Source organism: Ipomoea nil, unplaced genomic scaffold, assembly GCF_001879475.1.
Source record: "Ipomoea nil cultivar Tokyo-kokei standard unplaced genomic scaffold, Asagao_1.1 scaffold2854, whole genome shotgun sequence".
NCBI classification, from domain to species: domain Eukaryota; kingdom Viridiplantae; phylum Streptophyta; class Magnoliopsida; order Solanales; family Convolvulaceae; genus Ipomoea; species Ipomoea nil.
Genome location: NW_017619282.1, coordinates 831,166 through 851,007, shown reverse-complemented (window position 1 = coordinate 851,007; position 19,842 = coordinate 831,166). Strand labels below are relative to the sequence as shown.

Genomic DNA, 19,842 nt, shown 5'->3' with positions numbered 1-19,842 from the left:
ACGACGGCACAAGGTGCTATTTCAAGCCATAGAGTGATTTTTGCAGTTTGCAAACATGAGTAGGAAAGTCTTTGTCTATATACCCTGGTGGTTGCTTCATATAAACACTCACTTAGGTATCCATTTAGGAAGACATTTTGAACATCAATATGCCAGATTAGCCAGCTTTTAGTTGTGGAAGTCTTACTATAGTTGACTTGAACATTGGACTGGAAGTGTCAAAATAATCTTTTCCTTCAACTTAATTGAACCCTTTGGCAACAAGTCAAGCCTTGTAACGTTCAATTGATCATCTCTAGACTTGGAACAGTAACTTGCATCCTCTGACATTCATATCATGTCCAGGTGGAACCAACTTCCAAATGTTGTTATGCAGTAGGTCATTGAGCTCTTGGTCCATCGTTGTTCACCATTCAGGGCTCTTTATGACTTGAGAGTGGTAGGTGGGCTCAAAATCTTCTACACATGCAACCAAAACTTTGTTACATGTAGTCTATAGAGCCACGAGTCATGTGGTGAAATACCATAGGATGTGTCCATTGAGTTGGAGTTACTGGTTGGCGCCGTTCGGGCTTAGAAGGAATAAGTAGAAGATGCTTAGGTGTTAAATTCATCGAGAGATAGGCTGTGTGTTAACATGTTTGTGTCCCCCTACGACTAGGCAACAGGGTCGTGTCCCGGGGCCGTGTCTGTAACTGGACTGGTAACACGGTCGTGTCTTCTCGCTGGCAGTGTTGTCGGCTTGGGGCATTGACAACATCCCATGGTACTGCATCCCGAGCAGAAACAGGATCAAGATGTATTTGCTACAAAAGAAAAAACATACTCATCAAATCAGACATTGCGTACAATAAAAATCTTTCCAGTGTTAAGTTTCAAACGACAATATCCCTGCCATCCTTTAGGCCAAAACATTTGTCTTAAAGGATGGCATTCGACAACATTTGTCTTGGCCACCCTCACTCAAGAGCCTTACACAATATTCTATGTTATTTTCCCGTGTCTAAGTCCTTAAATAACATTAGCTCTCTTTGATATGTTTGTCAACTAGGGAAATCCTCACAGTTTCCACTAGAAAGAGTCAAAAAGTCTAGTTATGCTATATTAAATTTAGTTTACACAGACATTTGGGGGTTATCCCCCCTTCTGTGTAATAAATGTCATCGTTATTTTGTTATTTTTGTTGATAATTACTCTTGATATACCTGGTTATTTCTAATGAAACTAAAGACAGACATCTATGACATTTTCCATAGGTTTCAAGCATTGGTTGAGCGAACTTTCTCATGTAAAATTAAAGCCGTTCAATCTGATCTAGGAGAGGAATACAAAAAATTAAACAAGTTCTTTGTCAGCCTTGGAATAAATCATGACCAATCATGTGCTTACATACATGAACAAAATAAGCGTATAGAAAGACGCCATAGGCACATTGTCTAAACTGGTTTCACCTTGCTTTCCCAATCTTTTGTTCCTCCGAAGTATTGGGCCTATGCCTATAAAATTGTTGTTTTCCTCATTAACTGACAGTGTTGCAAAAATCGGGCCTAGGCGCCGATTAATCGGCGCTAGCGCTAGGAGGTCGGCCACCTAGGCGCTCTAGGCGCCGATTAATCGCTCTAGGCGCCCTAGGCGGTCCCCAGGCGCCTAGAGGGCGCTTAACGATTTTTTCAACCTTGTTAACTGGATGCCTTCTGTAACTCTAAACAATCTGAGCCCCTATGCCCTCATCAACAAAGAAAATTTTGATTGTTCCTTCCTTCGTTCGTGTCTTCAGTTGCTTGTGTTTTCCTTATTTTCGTCCTTACAACAAACACTAAATAGAGTTTCGATTTGCCATATCTATCATTCTTGATTACCAGAGTTATTTCAGGGATATTGTCGTTTGAAACTTAACACTGGAAAGATTTTTATTGTACGCAATGTCTGATTTGATGAGTATGTTTTTTCTTTTGTAGCAAATACATCTTGATCCTGTTTCTGCTCGGGATGCAGTACCATGGGATGTTGTCAATGCCCCAAGCCGACAACACTGCCAGCGAGAAGACACGACCGTGTTACCAGTCCAGTTACAGACACGGCCCCGGGACACGACCCTGTTGCCTAGTCGTAGGAAAAAACATACTCATCTAAAGATGCTTTGGATGTAGTGAATGCAATTGAATTTTGTATTGGATGTTTGTATCCCTCAAGCTTTCTCCCTAGCCTTAAGCAGAATTTGGTTCGTTGGTGTTGAGATCCTTCACAATAAAAATGAGGTGGTGAAACTCAAACAAAATATTATTATCAGTGGTGAAACGTTTGACATATATGAGATAGTTGGTTAGTGTAGGAACATGTAACACATTTTGTAATTGTAGGACACGTGAAGAATGAGACATTGAAGTATGCTCAATACTATAAATATTCAAACTATTACCAACTCAAAGAGTGTTGTTTCTTGTATACTCTTCTACTCATTGCAACGAGGAGGGATTTGGAGTGGCATGACGAGTGGCACCAGTTTCGTGGGAACCAATTATGAGCGAACAGGGCAGCATCTAGATCATTAGAATAGGCCATGTTTGCTTGAGGATTAGTAGCTCATGAATACCTCCTATAGCACTGTAAAGCAATATGACAAAGATTGTTGCAGATTTAGCACTTTGGAACATAGCCACGACTTCGACCTTCTCAATTACCACGACCACAACCACGGAGCCGTTCATCGGTCAAAATCGAACAAAATCGGTCAAAATCGGTCGACTCGACCGAGTTGACCGACTCGGCCGAGTTTGACCGCCCAGGCCGAGTTTGGTCGCCTAGGCCGCCCAGGCCGCCCAGGCAGCCGGCCGAGTTTTGGCCGCCTTTAGGCCAAAACGGCAAGGCTCAGTGCCACTTAGCGCCTAGGCGGCCGAGTTTTGCAACCATGCTATCAACCAACTCATTTCTTTCTTACTTAAAAAATGGCATGTTTAGTCTCTCAATAGTGTAGATTTAGTTCCTCAGTTAACATGTAACAACTCATTATTCAATGTAATTACCTATAAATAAATGCTAAAATAAGACAAATGAGACTTAAACTATGACTTCTTAATCAATTTATGGGATGAAACTGTGCCTATAAGATCACTTAAAAAAAAATTACAATAAACCATCCTATACTATATTCCTTTAAGAACTGTACTCAACAATGCGGAATAATACTACTTTACTTTATGATCAAACTCTAACAAATGAGAAGGTATCTAGAACACTGTCAAATTCATATTGCCATATTGGACTTACATAAATAAATAATGAATCAACTTAAAGTAATACCTTCTCCAAAATACTATCTAGTGAACCATTGAGCTAAGCCCGTGCGGGCAACTTACTTACAGTAATACCTGGGACAACATTTGGTGTGAGGTAAAGAACGCCCATTGGAGTAACAGACTATTTGGTTGATATCGCTTTGGTGAATGCCAAGCAGCAATAAGTTCCTAACTAAAGAACCATCTCAGCCATGTTTAATGGTATGTGGATCCCTAAAGAGATGATTTTTTACTATGAACTTCAACCTTGTAATGTAACTTAGATCCCTCAGGAAGCCATAGAGGTGGATCTTGACATGAACAATTATCAACCGTGAATAGCTCCCACTCTTTGATACAGCACCTATCCAATGCCGAGACTAATGTCTGGTGTTCCTTCTCATCTGGATACGAACCATCTGGGCTGACTAGCACTGCTCCGGAGTATGATTGCCCTGCCACTCGAGCAGCACCACTATAGTGAAACAAGCCCCAGCTGAAATCATCAGAAACATCTATGATTGTCCAGAACTCGTTCGAAACCACTCCATTATCCAACACACTGAAGTAAAATGTCCCCGGTACTTTTCCTCTTTTCACTCGGTACTTTCGCCTTCTCCAGACCAGACTACCCTCGAGTGTCCTTACCTGAAAGACTGGCTCATACCAAAATGACCCCCTTGCTTTTCCTCTGTAAAACAACTGGTACTGGCATGGAAATTGATCATAGGCTGGATTTTGCCCTGCCACAACGCGCCAACTCCATTCTGATATCCCCAACCAGCCCACAAAAAGATCCTCGGCAGTTTCATGACACAATTTCTCCCCTCGAAATTCTACCATTGGAGGCACATAAGGTTTTTCAGGGATTTTTGCATCCAGCTCTAGACAGTTATTCTTCTGCAGCACACAAAGAGAGAACTCTTCCAGGTATGGACTCTCATATGAAGCAATACATCGGTAATTGCAAACCTGATCTACAGGGCTGCACTGGTTCAAACACTGAAGTGCTTTTCTACAGTTAGGATCCAAAAGGCAATTCAATATCTGAGGCCCACAATTTTTCAACATGCAGTTCAAGGTAGAGAAGCCTTTTGCTCTTAGGTTCTTCAGTATTGGAACTGGGGCTATATAAGCATTGATTATAATTAACAGACAAAACCGTATGTCATCAGAATTATACCTGTCCCAAGCTGCAGACACAGTTTGGACTACTTCCCGAGATTCATCTAGTTTCTTCAATTGAGAAATCGGAGCTAATTTTCTAAATATATTCCCCTTGTTCTCAGCTTCAATAACGAGTCCTCCCAGCTTATTTGTTAATGCTGCAGATGACTCAAAGCATATAATATTTGGGACAAATTGGCCATTTGCTTGAATCCATTTCACTGATTCTTCATTTCTAACTGCAACAACCACCAAAATATTTGCTCTGCTAACTTCCTCTGCAACATGTTTCGCATATTCATTATTAGATTGATAAAAGTTGTCACTGAATACAAGCATTTCATACTGTTCATCAACCCACTTCAACCTCTGTGCCTGGATGGAAAAATAGTCCTTATAAGAGCACCAAATTACAAAATATTTTAGACACTAAACAAAACATACTCTCAATTCCAAATTCATTTTCTTTATGAGTTAATATCATATGGGTGGTTTTGCCAAGTTTAGTCCTAAACTTTTAAGTTAACCACCGTGGTCCTTCAACTTTAAGTTAACCACCAATAGTCCTTCAACTATTAAAGTTTTAACTAGCCATAGTCAACGTTCAAAATTTAACCAGTCATGGTCCTCTTAAAAGGACCAGGACTGGTTAAAATTTGATAGTTGAAGTACCATGAGTGGTTAACTTGAAAGTTGAAGGAGCATGGATGGTAACAATTTGAAAGTCAAAAGACCACGGGTGATCAATTTGAACGTTTAGAACTAAACGTGGCAAATCCTCACTATACTCGGAGTACCCCAAATGGTATTTAATCTTTTCTTTATTGTAGTGTGCATATGCAGCAGAGCAAACAAGAGAGAAGCAACTGTAGGCAAAGTAGTAGGAAAATCAGAAATTGCAGTATCATGCCCATCCCTAGTGGCCTGTACCATGAAATGCTGAAGGGACATGGGGGCAATTAGTTAGCTCAAATTGAAAAGATGAAAAGGGGTCAATAAGCAGACTAGAAGTCTAGAACAGACATATCAGTATCACAGTTAACTAATCCATTGTGCCAATAACTCAATAAGAATCCTGCAAAATTGTGAAGAGTAGAAAGTCCTTCTGTTCTGGCAAAATTTTATTCTTAGACGATGACAAGTCAATCAAAGTTCCCTCTTCGTACACGATTAGAAGTTGATAACATACAGAAAGTGAAACAGAGATATTACACCGCAGTAATGTTAGTATACGAAATAGGAAGGAAATCACGGTATGTATACTCACGGTGTGGAGCAAGACGTCATGCCAAGGAGCGGACTTGAGAGGGCTGACGCTACCTTCGCCAACAAGAGCTACTATTCTCACCGGACTCGCAATTTTCTGTGTCACGGAACCCTCCTTCACGTTCAGAGCAGCAACTGTTACCGTTCTTCGACCACACGCTGATCTCCCGGTGAGAATCGAAGGAACAGTGAGCCGCGCGGGTTCCCGGCCGACCGGATTCGCGGTTCGTATGAACCAGCTTTTCCTCAGTAAACCGGCTCTGCAAACGAAAAGAGGCGCTACGTCGAGACTCATGACGCCGGAAAAGTGCCCGCCGGAGGGGATAAGCGCCTGGGTATTTATTTATAGTGACTTCTGGAATAACGAAGAACACGTCAGTTAAGCCCGCCGGAATGGCAGAGCTATAATGTCGTTTCTCCTTTTCACAGAGTTTCTATACAGTTTGTTTAAAATCTAAAAACAAAGCCCGTCTAGCTAGCTCAGTTGGTAGAGCTCAAGGCTCTTGTCGTGGGTTCGATATACATTATATTTTGCTATCCGATGCTACCCCTGAAATTTGGTATCCTAATAAAAATGGGATTTTTAATTTAATTTTACATTAAAAGGTCCGTTTAGAAAGTTAGAAAAGTGGGATTTTTAATTTAATTTTACATTAAAGGGTCCGTTTGGAAAGTTGGAAAATCAGTCATTTTTTAGAAAACATTTTTCTTTCTGGTGTTTGACTGCACAACAGAAAACTGTATTTGTGTGTTTGGTTTATTTTCCAGAAAATGAGGGAGAATGAGCAAAATTGCAAAATTTTATACTTCACCATTGATTTAGCTTGTCTAGGAATGTATAATCTTCAAATCTTTAACATATAATAGATATGACTTCATTGTATAAATTCCAAATAATAAATTTATTATAAATTTATTTAAAAAAAAAAATTTGGACTGGTTTCATTGCCAGAAACCAAACCAGAACACTGGTTTGGTTTCCGGCAATGAAAGCAATCACCGGAAACCAGATTGGTTTCCGACTTGGAAAAACAGATCTGTGGCTTTCCAAGTCGGAAACCATACGTTTCCGGTGGTAGATCTCTGTGCGAAGAAGAAGGTCGATCTTTGTCCGAAGAAGAAGGTCGATCTCTATGCGAAGAAGAAGGCCGATCTCTATGCGAAGATGAAGGTCGGTCTCTGTGTGAAGAAGAAGTTCGGTCTTTGTGCGAAGAAGGAAACGGCGTGGTGAATGTCGCGAAGAAGGAAACGGCGTGGTGAATGTCGCGAAAAAGGTCTCTGTGCTCTCCGAAGAAGAAACGGAAAATGACTTCCCCTCAAAAAAAAAGGGAAGTCATTTTCCGGAAAAATGCACCAATTTTCCATTGACCAAACTTCATTTTCTATTGAGTTTAGTATTTTTCTCCTTGCCAAACACTGAAAACCCGAAAAATGATTTCTGGAAATCATTTTCCGGGTTTCCATATTAGGACTCTATCATCATTAGTGTTCGTTACCTATTATTATTAGTAATTAGTGTTCGTTACCTATTATTATTAGTATTCGTCTTGTAATAGGTTTACTATTCACTACTATATATACTCATGTACAGACTCATTATTATTCATTCAGATATATCGTATCCTCATCTGGTATCAGCAGGTTTCTCTCTCCTCTCTCTAATGGCGCACCTCGGATCTGATGACGGCTCTGTTGGTAGTTCTGAACGGACCGTTTCCGAGGCCGCGCTTGTTGCACCGCTGCAGTCGGGGGTGTCTTTCTCTTCGGCGCATCACTTCGTCTCCATCAAGTTGACATCCCGCAATTTTTTGTTTTGGCGTACTCAGCTTCTTCCGTTCTTGGATGGACAAGGGTTGTTGGGTTTTGTCGATGGTACTTCGGTATGTCCGCCGATCACCGCGCTTGCCGTGCCGCCTGCCGAGGGAGCTGTTCCTGCCGTGCCTTCGTCGGCTTCGTCTTCCGCTGCTCGGAGTGCATGGCTCCGTCAAGATAAGGCCGTGCTCTCCTTATTAATCTCATCCTTGTCCGACGAGATGATGCACCTCGCAATCGGTAAGTCCACTTCTCGGCATTTGTGGTTGGCAATCGAACAGGTTCTTGGTTCGACTACACGGGCTCGTGCCCTCCGGTTGGTGGGCGAGTTGCAAGGATTACGGCAGGGGGATGCTTCGATCCCGGACTATCTTGGCCGTGCGCAGGTGCTTATCGAGGATTTAGCGCTTGCCGGCCGTCCGGTGACGCTAGAGGATCAGAATATGTATATATTCCGAGGCTTGCGGTCCGAATATCGTCCTTTGGTGGCGTCGCTCAGAAGGGGTGCTCCGGTGTCTCTGCCCGAGCTATCCGATTTTCTTGTTTCGCAGGCTTTTATATGTGCCGATGAAGCTGGTGATGTTGCTGCTGCTCCGGTCGCCATGGCGGCTCAGCGAGGTGGAGGCCGTTCGGGCGGGCAGCAGCGTGGAGGCGGCAACCGCGGCCGTGGTCGCGGCAAAGGGCGTGGCCGTGGTCGTGGCGGTGCCGGGGCTGTCCAGTGTCAGATCTGCTCCGGCGAGGGCCATTCGGCCGCTTCGTGCTTTCGCCGGTACGATGGAGCTCCGGGGTCGAGAGCGCATGTTGCGTATCCTGTGGATGATGCGGCTTCGGTTAGCACTCAGCAATGGTTTCCCGACACTGGTGCGTCGAACCATGCCACCCCAGATCCGTCTTTGATGTCCTCGACGGTCTCTTATAACGGTCCGGATCATCTTCGTGTTGGTGACGGTAAGTGTTTACCTATTGTTGGTACTGGTTCGTCTTCGGTAGCCTCTTCTAAAACACTGTTTCGGTTGTCTGATGTTCTTTTTGTTCCTGGGCTTTCTGCGTCTTTATTATCCGTGCAACGGTTTGCCCGTGATAATAATGTATTCTTTGAATTTCACCCTGATTGTTTCTTTGTGAAAGATCGTTCAACCAGGGAAGTTCTGTATAGAGGGCAGGCTTCGGGGGGTCTCTATTCTTGGCCTGTTTCTCATTCGAGTCCCGCTGCGTTAGTGGCTTCGCGTGTCTCCTCTGACGTTTGGCATGGTCGGTTGGGTCACCCTCATCCTCGTGTCTTGCGACAGATTTTGAATTCGTGTTCCATTGGTTCTAGTTTTAGTAATAGTTCGGTGTCATGTCGTGCTTGTATGCTTGGGAAATCATCTCGGTTTCCCTTGCCTCGTGTCAATACTACTACGTCGCATGTTTTAGAGCTTATTTATACTGATATTTGGGGCCCATCGCCTTTTCTTTCTGTCAGTGGTTTTCGTTATTTTGTTTTGTTTGTTGATGACTACACACGCTATGTATGGTTTTATCCTATGCGATTAAAAACTGATGTGTATGCTATCTTCGAGCAGTTTCGGTCACTAGTTGAGCGTTCATATGGTCGTAAGATTGTCTCTATACAATCTGATTTAGGGGGAGAGTATAAACGGTTGCACCGTACTTTTGTCTCTTTGGGTATCAATCATAGGCAATCTTGTGCCTATACCCATGAGCAGAATGGTAGAGTTGAGCGTCGGCATCGTCACGTTGTGGAAACGGGTCTGGCTCTCTTGGCTCAGGCTTCGGTTCCACAGCGATATTGGGATTATGCCTTTGAGACTGCGGTCTATCTCATCAATAAAATGCCTACTCGAGTTCTAGACAATGTCAGTCCTCATTATCGTTTGCATCATTCTAATCCTTCTTATTCCTTCTTACGTGTGTTTGGCTGTCTCTGTTATCCTCTGTTGCGCCCGTACAATCGTAACAAGTTGCAGTATCGGTCATCCCCGTGTGTGTTTCTTGGTTATCCGTCTTCGTTTCGTGGCTATCGTTGTTTAGATCCTGCTACTAACAAGGTATTCATTTGTCGTCATGTACGGTTTGATGAGACCGTATATCCGTTTGCTTCTTCTATGCCTTCTCAGGTCTCTAGCTCTCGCCCGGTTGAGCCGTGGGGTGTTGGTGCCGTTCGGGTTGGTGTTGGCTCCGATGTTTGTCCCACTGGACCTGATCCTCATCCAGAGTTGGACGCGGATTCCGGGGCTGCCGCAGCTGGTTCAGATTCTCGCACCGTGACTGCTACGGCTCCGGAAGGGGCGGTCTCGGGTGCTCCTACTGCGCCCAAGCGAGGCCGCCGTACGGCGAAGCCTGTTCAGCCTCGGTCTCATGTCATGGCAACCCGTTCTCAAGGACCGACGCAGCATGTGGCTCTTATGACTGTTCCTGAACCGACTTGTTATTCTCAGGCAGTTCGGTATCCGGAGTGGCGTGAGGCCATGGATCTTGAGTTTAATGCCTTGCTCCAGAATCACACTTGGCGTCTGGTTAGTCGTACACCTGGCATGAACGTTGTGGGGTGCAAATGGGTGTTCAGAACGAAGCGCAAGGCCGATGGCACGATTGAGCGGCACAAGGCTCGATTGGTCGCAAAGGGTTTCAATCAAGTCGCTAGGCAAGATTTTTTTGAGACTTTCAGTCCTGTTGTCAAACCCACCACCGTACGGCTTCTTCTCTCTTTAGCCGTTTCTCGCGGTTGGGTCATTCGGCAGTTGGATGTTCACAACGCCTTCCTCAATGGTAATCTTGCAGAGACAGTTTACATGAGACAGCCGCCCCGTTATGAAGACCAGTCACGGCCGGATGATGTGTGTTTGTTACAGAGGTCACTCTATGGTCTTAAGCAGGCTCCTCGAGCGTGGTTCAATAGGTTGCATGCTTTCTTGGTGTCGGTTGGTTTTTCACCCTCCAAGACTGATGTTTCTTTATTCATCTATACGCGTGCCTCTATTTGTTTATATTTGCTTGTCTATGTTGATGATATCCTTGTTATGGGGTCTGATGCTTCGTGTGTTACTCGGCTTCTTACTGACTTAGCCTCGGAGTTTAAGATTCGTGACATGGGTGCTCCGTCTTTTTTTCTTGGCATTGAGACGGTCTCCAAGGATGGTGGTTTGTTTCTTTCTCAGCAGCGATACATGCGAGATATTTTGAGCCGTGCAGGTATGGTGGACTGTAAACCGTTGGCTACTCCGGTTCCTGTGTCCCGACCTTCTTCTGATTCTGTGGTTCCCTATGCGGATCCCACGCAGTATCGCAGTCTTGCTGGGGCTCTACAGTATCTTACTGTTACTCGTCCGGATCTCTCTTTTGCCGTGAATCGGGTCTGTCAGCATATGCACTCTCCAACCACTGAGCATTGGGCTATGCTCAAGCGTGTTCTGCGGCATGTAAAAGGAACTCTGCACTTTGGTCTTTTTATTCGTCCTTCCTCCTCTGTTGCGGTTCATGCCTTTTCGGATTCGGACTGGGCTGGTGATCCAGCTGACAGGAAGTCTACTAGTGGTTTTGCGGTTTTTCTTGGTGGCAATCTGATTTCCTGGTCTTGTCGGAAGCAACGCACGGTTGCTCGTTCGTCTACAGAGGCTGAATACAAGGCTCTGGCTGATGTGTCTGCGGAGGTCACCTGGTTGGTTTCTCTGTTGCACGAGCTTGGAGTGTCATTGGCTGCTCCTCCCACTCTCTGGTGTGATAATTTGGGTGCGACTTATCTCTGTTCCAACCCGGTGTTCCATGCTCGTACGAAGCATGTGGAAATTGATTACCACTTTGTTCGTGACAAAGTGGCGAAGAATGAGTTGCAGGTTAGCTTCATTTCCACAAAGGATCAGCTCGCTGATGTGTTCACTAAAGCTCTCCCTGGTCCGCGTTTCTCTACTCTATGTGGCAAGCTCAATGTTGTTGCTAGTCCACCTTGTGCTTGAGGGGGAGTATTAGGACTCTATCATCATTAGTGTTCGTTACCTATTATTATTAGTAATTAGTGTTCGTTACCTATTATTATTAGTATTCGTCTTGTAATAGGTTTACTATTCACTACTATATATACTCATGTACAGACTCATTATTATTCATTCAGATATATCGTATCCTCATCTTCCAAACACACCATAAAAGTGTGTACTGTGTAGCGGACTAACCAAAGAAGAAAAGACCATTTGCAATTTAAGTTAGAATTTCATTTTCTTTTTTACTTATTTGTTTGTTGCAATTCATATTAAATATATTTTTTTTGGTTATTGCAAATTTAGTCTATTTTTGTCAATTAACTCAAAATGCATGTCTATTCTCTATCATAACTCCGTATTAACTTATTTAAAAATATTGTAATACAAAACGCTTAATTATCATTGTTAATTTTGTACCATTGTGGCTTAATGGTTTATCCATATAATATCATTTTCGCTAATGTATTCATGTGAACATCTTTTGTAAACTACGCTTATCACAAAACCTCTTAATCTGAACGTTATATAAGCCCCAAAGGGACGTTACAGAATTATGCCCCGGAAACGTGTTCACCATAACGACATCGTTTTTACAGAATTTTTTTTTAGTTAATGTGCTGTTAACGGCGCGCGTTTGTTCAGATTATGAAGTTTCTATTACGAGATTATGAATGTACTGTAAATTCATAATCTTATAACAAAAAATTCATAATCGCATAAAAGAAAAACATTTATTAAATTATGAATTTTCTGTTATGGGATTATGAATTTACAGTTATGTAATTATGAATTTTCTATAAATTCATAATCTTATAACAGAAAAGAGCAAATTACCAAAATGGTCCCTCGACTATGTCGATTTCAACAATTTAGTCCTAATCATTTTGATTTCTCTAATCAAATCCTCCGACTATTAAAATTTTAACCATTTTAATTCTCCGGTGACTTGGATGGCATATTTTGAGGGATATTATTGGAAGTTCACTATGCTCCGTTCATCGGCTATTTGTTCGTTGTTCACTGCCAGAAACCTAATTGATGAAACAACTCCAACAACGAAGCCACAACACTGCTTCTTCGTCTCCGTCTGCGATTCTCTCCACGTCTCCGACCAACAACACTGCTTCTTCGTCTCCAACATGGGCGATAGGTCGTCTTTTTCCTGCCAATCAGATCAGAGGGTTCATCATTACGGTGAGTTCATATCAGTTCCTAATTGTAATTGTGGGCAATTGTTGAATCTGAAAACTTCGCAGACAAATGATAATCCTGGGAGAAGATATTGGGAATGCTCTCGTTCAAATGTAAGTTTTTTTTTTTTTTTTTTTTTTTAATCCAAGTTGGGAATTTCGATAACCATGTTTTTGTTGAAGTTCGAATGTGAAAATCAGGGATTTTTTTTTTTTTTTTTTTTTTTTTTTTTTTTTTGTACAAGGCAATGTGTTTGGATGTAGGTTTATTAAATGGTTCGATCCTCCCATGTGCTCAAGGTCGAAGAAAATAATTCCAGGATTATTGCGAAGAATAAATCGACATGAAGAAGAAAATGAGACATTGAGAAGGAAAATTAGGGTAGCTGGCAATACTAGAATGAATGGCAAAGCAAGTGTGAATTGGAAGTTTACTCTTAAACTGTTGTTCGTTTGGATTGTAATCTTAGTGTTGGCAATGTTGTGTTTTTTTGTCATCTGTATCTAGTGTTGAAGTTAGGGAAAAGAGGCTTAAAATGTTGGCTTGATATTATGTTGTAACATGTTAACTTGAATTGAATCAATGAAATGATTGCTATGTTTATGAACCTTAAAATGGTCTACTATGTTTTTGTATGGTTTTGTGTGCTCGGTTTGGTATGGTTTATAATGTTAACTTGGTATGTTGTTTATTGGTGTAGTTTATTGAATGGTACTGAGCAGAGAGCTGTCTATTTGAATATGCTATTGAGTCAAAATGGTTCACTACCAAAATAGAACTTTGGTTTAATTGACAACTAACAAGAAGAGTCAAAACACAGATTTACTAGCAAAGTGTTGTTCACTTCCAAAACACTTAACATAGATTTACTAGCAAAATGTTGTTCACTGCCAAAACACTTAACAACCAACAAAAAAGCCACAGTTTGGAGTAGTTATGATCACCAAAAAAAAAAAAAGAAGCTACATAATGTTATACTCCTACTCAATTTCTATTGGCTCCTTAGAGTTCCCATGGAACTTGCTCTTGAACATAGATGTAGATCTAGTCTTGTATTTCCTGGTTGATCCCAATGCTTTCTTCTGTTTTCTTCCCTTCTTTAACATAGCCTTAGGGGGTCCTCTAGCATAGCCTTCTGATGTTGCTTCTTCTGGTTCTGTGCCATCACATGGTGGTTCTTGTGTGTTATCAAAAACCTCCCATGGGATTTGAATTGCATCCCATTCGTCCAACAATGGATTATCTACTTGTATAAAAAATAAAAGTTAAAACAATTTATATTAAAGAATTAAGCTGTCTGACAACATTTTATTTTAACCACTTCAAAAGAATTATTTCCTAAATTGGTGAAATCATTCACTTCAGCTCCATTCACATCAGTTCCATCCACTTCATCCAACAATGTATCATCTACTTGTATAAAAAATAAAAGTTAAAAACTAAAAACTAAAAAGAATTAAGCTGCCTGACAACATTTTATATTAACCACTCCAAAAGAATTATTACCTAAATTGGTGAAATCATTCACTTCTTCCAACAATGGATCAACTTCATTCACATCAGTTTCATTCTCACATCCATTAGTAATCTCTATGTCAACTACATGGTAAAAAAACAATTAATTGACAACTCATTCTAATTGACTTCATTCAGTTTAGAAATACAAACAATTAATTACCTAAATCATTCAGATTGACTTCATTCTATTCATTGACTTCATTTGCTGGAGTATGATTCTGATTGACTTCATTAGCTGGAGTATGATTCTGATTGACTTCATTAGCTGCAGTATGATTCCGATTCACTGGATTCTCAATTGTAGCACTACTTTCACCAAGTTGTTGTTCTGGGTTACTTGCTTTTTGTGAAACATAGAGTAGCAATTAGTTTTGAAGTTAAGGAAAAGAAGCTTATAACAGAATGTATACCTGCTTGTTTTTTTGTCAAAGGACAAGTCCTGCTATTATGGCCTGGTTGCTTGCAATGTGTGCAATGAAGCCTCACAAAACTCCTTTATACATGAACACCATCTTTAGTTAGCTTTAGAGGTTCTTTCTCAGCTTTTTTCTTCTTTTTATATGTTTTCTTTTCATTTGGCAACTCTCCAGCAGATCTCCTTCTCAACTTCTTAGGCCTTCCAACTTGTGTTTTGTATAATGGTGGCAAACTGGCAATGGTGGCTCCCTTTGAATGATAGGCCATTCATCAGGTCCAGCAATTGGATGAATACAACCTTCATAAGTTTTCTTATAAGTCTGGACCGAATAACATGGATGAACATAATCATAAACAGGTCCTTTGCCATACTTTTTCCAAATTGCATAGACTGCATGTCTACAAGGGATCCCTGTTAGTTCCCACTTTCTAGAAGAGCAACTATGTCTTCCCAAATCCACTTGATGTTGATCCACTGGCCCTATGACTTCAAACAAAGTCTCACTGCTTTGATAACACCAAAAGGACCCAGCTTGTTGCTCAACAATATCTAGTTTTTTAACAATATTTGGACATATAGGTCCAGGCCATTTTGAAGCCCTAGTCTTACACTCATAAATCCGGACCATAAGTTGTTTTCTTAAAATCTCTAAGCAAGTGATCAAAGGATTCTCTCTTGCATCAAGGATCATGGAGTTGAAACTTTCACAGATATTATTAACCAGCATATCTGATTGAGCCCTTGTGTTGAAGTGTGACCTTGACCATTCTGCTGGATGCTTATCTGCCAACCACTCAAATGCCTTCACATCCAGATCCTTTAACTCCCTAAAAGCAGTTGTAAAGGTATTCACTGTTGTTGCTCTAGCAGCCTTCCACAATGCATCTTTTATTGGTTGTCCAATAAAACCTACCACTCTCATATTGCCATGTAAATGCCTGACACAGAATCTATGACTTGCCCTAGGAAAAACCTCATGAAAAGCTGGTATCAAACCCCTTTGCTTGTCGGACATAAATGTTAGGTTATTTTCATTGATTTCAATGGTTTCCAAGTCCCTCTGCAATAACTTTAGAAACCAACACCAACTGTCTTTATTCTCTCCTTCAACAAAAGCATATGCAAGTGAAAAAATCCCTTCATTCCCATCTATTGAAATTGCAGTCAGTAGCATACCTACCCTACCCTTCAGATGACAACCATCAACACCAATTAATGGCCTACAATACTTGAAACCTTCCCTACAAGCTTCCCAACACACGTATACTCTCTTAAGCCTTTCCATGCCTCCATCATCACTTAACTTAATAAAAAATCTTGACATGGGATTTGTTTTCCGGATTTCAGCATCGTAAGACCATATTTTTTTGAAGTTATCTTCAGCTTCTCCTTTAATATCTCTCTTAGCAAAGGTCATTGCCTTATAGGCTTGTCTAGAACTCAAACTGTAATGCCCAGAAGTCCAAATCTTTTTCCTGAATTCATGCATTGTCATTTTGGAGTTATCTTTAAGTTCTTTCTTCCACTTATTTGCTACTTTTAAAGAAGTCAGTAGTCTATTCTTCTCACTCCATGTGCAACCTTCATGGTTATCATTGAAACTTAGTACCCTCCAGCACACCTCATCTGGCACTCTTCTCAATGTGATCTTCCAATTGCAACACTCATGGGTACAAATTGCTACAACTCTGACCTTGTCATTCTTGATGTACTTCAACTCTTTCCCATTTCTTATTCCATACTCTAAAACTGCTCCTTTAAAATCTTTTTTAGTTGTGAATGTCCTCTCAATCCATAATACTGGAGCATTATCTTGACCTCTAGGCCTACCAGCCTGCCACACATCCCCTTGGACTTCTTCATCACTTTCCAGAACTTCCCTATCACCAGATAAGTCCACATTTTCACCTAAAATAGTTTCTACTCTCCTTTGTTCAGTTTCTTCATTATTTCTTACAACCCCTCCAAATTCCACATTTTCATCAATGCATTTATCAAACTCTATATCATCTTCTACATTACTGCCATCATCAGCATACTTCTCACTACCATCATCATCATACTCCTCATCCACATCATCATCATTCTCCTCACTACCATCATCAACATACTCCTCACCCCCATCATCATCATACTCCTCATGCCTTAGGTTTAATGGGAAACTATAACAACCTGTATATAATATAATAACACAGAAAACAATAACAATAAAAAAGTTGTTTAAACAAAGCAAGTAAAACCACTTTAAACATGCTGCCTGACAACAAATTAACAAATAAAAGTAAAAGCACATGGTTCCCATATGACTACAAAATAGAATCTGACTACAACAAAGTACACTGGTCCCCATTTACTCACACACTGGTCCCCATTTACTCAACACACTGCTCCCCTTTTATGCACAGACAACACAATGGTCCCCATTAATTTCATATTGCATAGTGCAGGTAGACATAGTACATCATTAACAACTACGGAAATTCATATGTATATGGTCCCCACTGAAAATATAGTACAATAAACCAAGTCTCTTTCCGCAGTACAATAAAGCAAGATCTGCAAAGTATAAATACTTGTTCCGCTTCCACCATCAGTTGCCATTACTCTGTTTCTTCGAACTTCAGACAGGAGTTCGTATGCTTCGCCTTCTACTTCGCGCACATTCGACTGCTAGGGTTTATGTTGACAAAGCTTTGGGATTTTGACTAACGAAAAAGCTTCTGGTGAATTAAAGTGCCAAATATTACGATTCAGCGGGAATAAATGCGAAGTTACTAAACTACCCTTACCATCACCGGAAGTTGGCCATCCAAGTCACCGGAGGACTAAAATGGTTAAATTTTGATAGTCGGAGGATTTGATTAGAGAAATCAAAATGATTAGGACTAAATTGGTGAAATTGACATAGTCGAGGGACCATTTTTGTAATTTGCTCTAACAGAAAATTCATAATTTCATAACAGAAAATTCATAATCGCATACCAGAAGATTCATAATCTCATAATAGGAAATTCATAATTTCATAACAGAAAATCCATAATCTCATAAAAGAAAATTCATAATTTCATAACTCCACATTCATAAATACATGCTTGCACATTCATAATTTATGAATGTTGAAGAAACTTGCGCGAAGAGAAAATGAAACCGCGAAATGTGAAAATGAAGAAGAAAAGTCATGCGATTAATTAAGAAAAAAAAAAGATAACGGTGCACTGTTACCGTTGAAATTTTGTTCAACATGAATGGTGAACACGGTTCTATGACATAACGATTGCCTTGCATTAGCCTCGGCCTACACGCCCCCTTGGACTATATGGTCGGCTTGAGTGAAAAGTGAAATGTAACTACAAGTTTAAATTTTGTCTGATACTTAGTTTATTACTAAAAAATTATTAATCAATAAAAAAAAACTTTCATGTGGAAATTTCATTACAATCTACAAATAACAATAGTTATAAAAAAACAATAGTTATTATTATTGTTATTATTATTATTATTGTGGGTTTATTCATTTAATAATAATAAATTTTCAATAGTAATAAATAATAATAATAATAATAATAATAATAATAATAATAATAATAATAATTGTAGAAACTTAAATTTTGATTAATATTGATTATTTATCAATATTAGTATATTTGAATATATTTAAAATATTTTGGATAATATTGATATTATCTAATTTGTTAATTAGATAATATCAAAAGAGTTTGAATCTATCAAAACTCTTCTATCCTACAGCTATAAATAGGACCTTTTATTTTTATGTAATTAGATATCCTAGGAAAAATCATAAAAAGAACATCAAGTTTATTCAGAGATCACAATAAAAATGTGATCCTGAAAGTAAAAACTCCTCCTCCATATGTTGATGCAGGTTGATTCAAACCTCCATTGAAGATCAAGCCATTTGAACCCGGAGGCCCTTCAAGAAGAACAAGCCCTTCTTTGAAGATTAAACCCGGATGGCTTGAACCCGGAGGCCCTTTAAGAAGAACAAGCTATATATACAAGCCCTTCTTTGAAGATTAAACCCGGAGGCCCTTTAATGGTGGGGTGTTCAAGGCATCCAATTGAAGAATCAGAGGATCATCCAGAAACTTGTACCCACACCCCATTGATATTTGACATGTAACCAGAATTTTGAATATTACTAAATTTATTCAATTTTCTTTGTTCACAACAATAATAATAATAATAATAATAATAATAATAATAATAATAATAATAATAATAATAATAATAAATTCATTAATAGTAAATAATAATAGTAATATACTCATACCCTTAAAGGTCATTTTACATGCAATAAGCTAATAGTAAACAACTAATTTACCAAACACTTTTTTATAATCACCTAATACAATCAACTGGTCAAACTAGTTAACACAATCATCTATCAAATACCAGCTAAACCAATCAGTTATCAACTATCAACTATCAACCATTTACCTAATTTACCAAAACACTTTTTTATAATCAGCTAATACAACCAACTGGTCAAACCAGTTAACACAATCAACTATCAAATACCAGCTAAACCAATCAGTTATCAGCTATCAACCATTTACCAAACATCCCCCTTAGCTGATTGTAAAAAGTTGTTTGGTAAATTAGCCCAAAATTGTTTGGTAAATTAGCCCCCTTAGCTGATTGTAAAAAGTTGTTTGGTAAATTAGTTGTTAACTGATAGCGGTTTGGTATAATTTCTTTTCTCAAAAAAACTAATTGAAAAAGTTGTTTTGAGTAACTTTTTGAATTTTAGCATTTTGGAGTTACAAAAAGCTAATTAGCCAAAAATTTATATTATTTTTTTTTAACTAAGTCAAACAATTAATAGTGGTCAAATAAGTTAAAATTGATTGACAAGCTAATTATTTTAAAACATGGCCATAGTGTACTTTGGACTTACCTTGACTACTTCTTACACACCAAAATGCCCCGAAGTCTTTTGTAGTTGGTATTAAAAGCCATCACACTCTCACCAATTTCATTAATTGCCACTTTCGATCTATACAAGCTCTGAATTGTTTATAAAACACATAGAAAAATATAACAATGCAGTTAAGATAATAATCAAACCACGTACATGAAATCCAAGAAACACAAATATATTAAAATACTTCTACTAATATTCTATTTAGATAATAGCAGAGAACGAACAAAATGCATGGAGATATTTAGCAATAAGACCAACCTAGTATTTGTT

At 39.6% G+C, this 19,842-nt stretch overlaps 2 protein-coding genes across 3 annotated transcripts; both read right to left on the bottom strand.

Annotated features, from left to right (window-relative positions):
* Nucleotides 1-3,053: 3,053 nt before the first annotated feature.
* LOC109160623 (violaxanthin de-epoxidase, chloroplastic) lies at nucleotides 3,054-6,204 on the bottom strand. 2 transcript variants are annotated; one of them, XM_019308906.1, is made up of 3 exons: nucleotides 5,710-6,204; nucleotides 3,357-4,817; nucleotides 3,054-3,287 (listed from the first exon to the last, which is right to left on the bottom strand). In XM_019308906.1, the coding sequence occupies exons 1-2, from the start codon at nucleotides 6,001-6,003 to the stop codon at nucleotides 3,510-3,512; spliced, it is 1,602 nt and encodes a 533-aa protein (XP_019164451.1). In that variant the 5' UTR covers nucleotides 6,004-6,204; the 3' UTR covers nucleotides 3,054-3,287; nucleotides 3,357-3,509. The 2 variants fall into 2 exon arrangements, with proteins under 2 accessions (XP_019164451.1, XP_019164452.1); XM_019308907.1 differs by having other exon boundaries at nucleotides 3,054-3,300; nucleotides 3,369-4,817.
* A 7,467-nt stretch (nucleotides 6,205-13,671) lies between these two features.
* Nucleotides 13,672-17,228, bottom strand: LOC109160617. Its single transcript, XM_019308894.1, has 5 exons — nucleotides 17,201-17,228; nucleotides 14,817-16,799; nucleotides 14,198-14,290; nucleotides 13,994-14,101; nucleotides 13,672-13,934 (listed from the first exon to the last, which is right to left on the bottom strand). The coding sequence occupies exons 1-5, from the start codon at nucleotides 17,226-17,228 to the stop codon at nucleotides 13,672-13,674; spliced, it is 2,475 nt and encodes an 824-aa protein (XP_019164439.1).
* Nucleotides 17,229-19,842: the final 2,614 nt, after the last annotated feature.